The sequence below is a fragment of the Etheostoma spectabile genome, chromosome 22, assembly GCF_008692095.1.
Source record: "Etheostoma spectabile isolate EspeVRDwgs_2016 chromosome 22, UIUC_Espe_1.0, whole genome shotgun sequence".
In the NCBI taxonomy this organism is placed as follows: domain Eukaryota; kingdom Metazoa; phylum Chordata; class Actinopteri; order Perciformes; family Percidae; genus Etheostoma; species Etheostoma spectabile.
Window position 1 is genome coordinate 15791797 of NC_045754.1, and position 3678 is coordinate 15795474.

A 3678-nucleotide genomic window follows, 5' to 3' on the forward strand; every position below is an offset into this window, starting at 1 on the left:
CTCTCTCTCTCTCTCTCTCTCGCTGAAGGATGTCTGTTCACCCACTGTTGTTGTTTACAGTTCAGGTGATGCTTCTGTGCCTCACTGTGTGTTGAAATAACCTCGATTTCTCAGCACTTAGTTTTATTTTAACTCCATCAGTCTCGGCAGGAAGTTAGTTACTATACATTCAGTTGGGTAAATAGTCTGTTCCAGTAAGGAGCTACAGCATACGTTTGATTGGAGCTCTTTTACCTTTTGGCAAATGTTAAATACATTGAGGTAATGGCAGGTTGTTGAAGTCATAAAAGGGGAAATTAAAATGCATTTCAGAGTGGCTAAGTGAGGCTGCTGTTTCCTGTGTTGTAATTTATTAAATGGTTTAATGCCTGCTTATACATTTCCGCACAGGAAAAATGTTCATCTGTTATATTAGCAGATCAATGTAGCCAATGTGATCTGGCTGATTAGTAGTTTAGCTGCAGCCCAGGATCAGCACAGGTAATGAATTTGCCCCATACATTGTGTTTGCTTATTTATTTGCAATATGTGGTTGAAGTGAAAACATTGAAGTGAAGTCAGTGTGATTGATGGTATTTGGTTCATTTTCCGTGCTGGTGTGACTGTCAGTCGTCAGCCTCTGACAGCGCCTCTGCCCTTTAGACTCTGTTGGGTTCTGAGGCTGTCAGCACTGGTGCTTGACTGCTCCGGGACTTTGTATAAGCATATAACTGCTGAGAGCTCTAAATACCGTATCTGAGAAAACTGCTGTCTCAAAGTTAAGAATAACCTTATTTTAGCTCTGAGGTTGAAGAAAATGGCATTATAGTTAAGTAATCCACTTACTATAGCTTACTTGGTTTTCTGTTAACACATTCACTTATTAAGTCAAGATACTGTTGTCATTGTAATGGCTCAAAGTCATTCTATAATTGAACACTGGTTGTTTATCTGTCCTCCATCTTAGTTTTCTCTCAAAGCTCTGTCCTCTGTCTTTTTATCCCTTTTAATGTGAACTTATCCCAATGTCATGTGTTGTTCTGTTTGTTTCTTTGTTCAAATTAAAGGCTGGCATTACCATACTGCTTTTCTATTAATGGTTGCCAAATTATTCTAAAGGTGGTGTATTTTAAACACTTTCTCAGAGCAATGGCATTTCACATATAGATTATATATTTTAAAATGTTTTTCTTCTTTTTTCTTTGTCTTTCTTCAGCCACTTCTGTTGTCATTTTTCTTCATTGATACAAATAACAGCACCCTGCCAGAGAACCATTTTTCATATGTACTGCATGTCTTTCCAGGTGGATGCCATAGTGACGTTGGGCGGTCTGGCTGGCAGATTTGACCAGATCATGGCATCTGTTGAGACCCTTCACCACGCTCTGTCCATGACACAACTCCCCCTGTTGATTATACAGGGGACAAGCCTAGTACACCTACTCAGACCCGTGAGTGTATTATAAACTTACATTACACAGCCTTCACATATATGCATAGACAAACCACTGTCCTGTACATTGTTTCTCATTTTTGAGGTACCAAGTCAGCTAGCCATTTTTACCACAGGTGTCCACAGTATTTCACTTTACACAAAGCAAAAGGTGTACTCACATGGTTGTATCAGTATTTGAAGTTTAATATAAAAACTATATACACAAGCAGACACACAGTACATTTTGACTAAAATACAACAGATTAACATTCTGTTCTCCTGCATCTTCTACCCCTTCTAATCACCCCTTTTCTGTTCTTTCTCAAAACTTTTTTTCCTTGCACTGCTTCCACCTTGATTGGAGTGTTGAACACTTTGTTTCTTTGTTAAGTAATCACTTCAAGACCCCCCCCCCCACACACACACACACACACACACACACACTTCTCCGCTCTTACGTTGCCCTAATTTGCTGTTGTGCACGCGAGAGAGAGAGAGAGAGAGAGAGATTCTTTTGATGCTCCTAAATTGTTTTTTCCTCAATGCCAGCTCTTTCTCATGTTCCTCCGTTGATTGAGTTTACAAGTGGGCCGAGCCAAAGCCATTTGGGACAAACATTGCTATTTTTTTCTTGCTCTTTTTTTTGCCCTCCCTTGTTTATTTGCAAGATCTTTAGGACAAACAACTAAATGTCATACTTCCTTATGACACCGTATCATACGTTAAGTAAACCTTTCTCTCATGCACTCCCTCCCTACTTCTCGCCATTATTCCAAAGCCGCGTTGTCATTTGCTGCTTCATACCTCAACACCTCCAATTAATCTTACTTCAGTGAGGGTAAATTAAGCTCGTTTGTCAACGCAGCTCCAATTCGCCCGCAACTGATGAACGCAGACGCCTGTACATGAAGGTGAACACAACCTTCGAAAGACCCGGTACTATTTGTTCAAGTTACATCTGTAATTGAAGTGTTTACAACTTTTGTCAAATATCCTCACCACCCGTATTTCATGCAATCACAGCTTTGTTACGTGCTTAGCTTTAGGATTTGGTGGTACAGTCAATGCATGCTTTGTTTTTATTTAACAAATTAAAACCACTAGTAAATTGGGCGCCTGGATAGCTCAGTTGATAGAGCGGGTTTTCTCCTTGACGCAGCAGGACCGGGTTTGACTTTGACCTGCAGCCCTTTGCTGCCTGTCATCCCCACCCTCTCTCCCCTTTCACTTATTCAGCTGTCCTGTCTTAAAGGCCTTAAATGCCCAAAAAATAATCTTACTTTAAAAAAAAAAAAACTACTGTTTAGTCCGTTTTGCAAATTTGGGATTGTGTCACCTGAAAATATTGCTTATAGACTTAAAGCCGCTTGTAAATGTAATACCCCATCATACATGCACATTTTAGAAAATGGTGTGACATACTTCTTCATTCCTGAGTAAATCAGAGCATGTCTGGGACTTAGGCATGCACATTTACTCAAGCCAGCATCCCAGATACTAAGGTACCTGAGAAAGCCTGCTCTCTGTGTTGTGGGACAGGCGGTGCACAGCGCTAAGTCAGCCAGTCTGTGCTATACATCATTCTTAAGGTGCACACACACAAGTCAAATGTACCAGCTTGTTTACCTGATGCCCTTTTGAGAGGTGAAACTTGTCAGTACAAGAGCTGATTTAAATGATAAATTGTGATACCTAAGGTAGCAATGACATTCAAATGTAAAAAAAATATATAAAAAACATAAGCTGAAGAACTGACTCAGGGTGGTCTGTTCTGTATTGAAGCTAATACTTTAGTGTAATAAATGCAAGACAACAAAGCGAAAAGTAAACTTTGTTTATAGAACTTAAATCTGGGCGGTGGACGGGAAATTGACAACTGCGTTTGTCTTCAACTAGGAAAGACTTGTGTTGCGCTTTGCGCCGCGCCGAGTGCAAGATAGGGCCCTTAGTGTTGTTTTACTGAATGTTTCTTGTACCTTTATTCTCTGTTAGTACTATGCACATAAGCTTGTTTGTATATCACACCACCTATGAACATATTCCCTTTTAATGGTTGCATTGATAACATGCCTGCCTTTTAAGTTTAATTAATACAGTTTTTAAAATATTTTACAAAGAAAAACGTTTAACAGTATTGTAAAATTGTGCTCATACATGTGTAGTTTTGAATTAAAAGCACTGCATAAGAAGTTACCAGGCAACTTTTATAAACACAAGTTCCATCTTCATCCCTCTTCTTCTTGGTGTCTTAACTAAAAAGTTGC

The 3678-nt window shown here is 39.4% G+C and overlaps 1 protein-coding gene across 6 annotated transcripts in view; it reads left to right on the top strand.

The window, feature by feature from the left end:
- tpk1 (thiamin pyrophosphokinase 1) overlaps positions 1 to 3678 on the top strand; it is a 65768-nt gene that overhangs the window by 33683 nt on the left and 28407 nt on the right. For all 6 annotated transcript variants that reach the window (XM_032503614.1, XM_032503618.1, XM_032503619.1 and 3 more), the window contains exon 7: positions 1284 to 1430. In XM_032503614.1, the coding sequence (XP_032359505.1) occupies positions 1284 to 1430 (147 nt within the window). The remainder of the gene's footprint in view (positions 1 to 1283; positions 1431 to 3678) is intronic.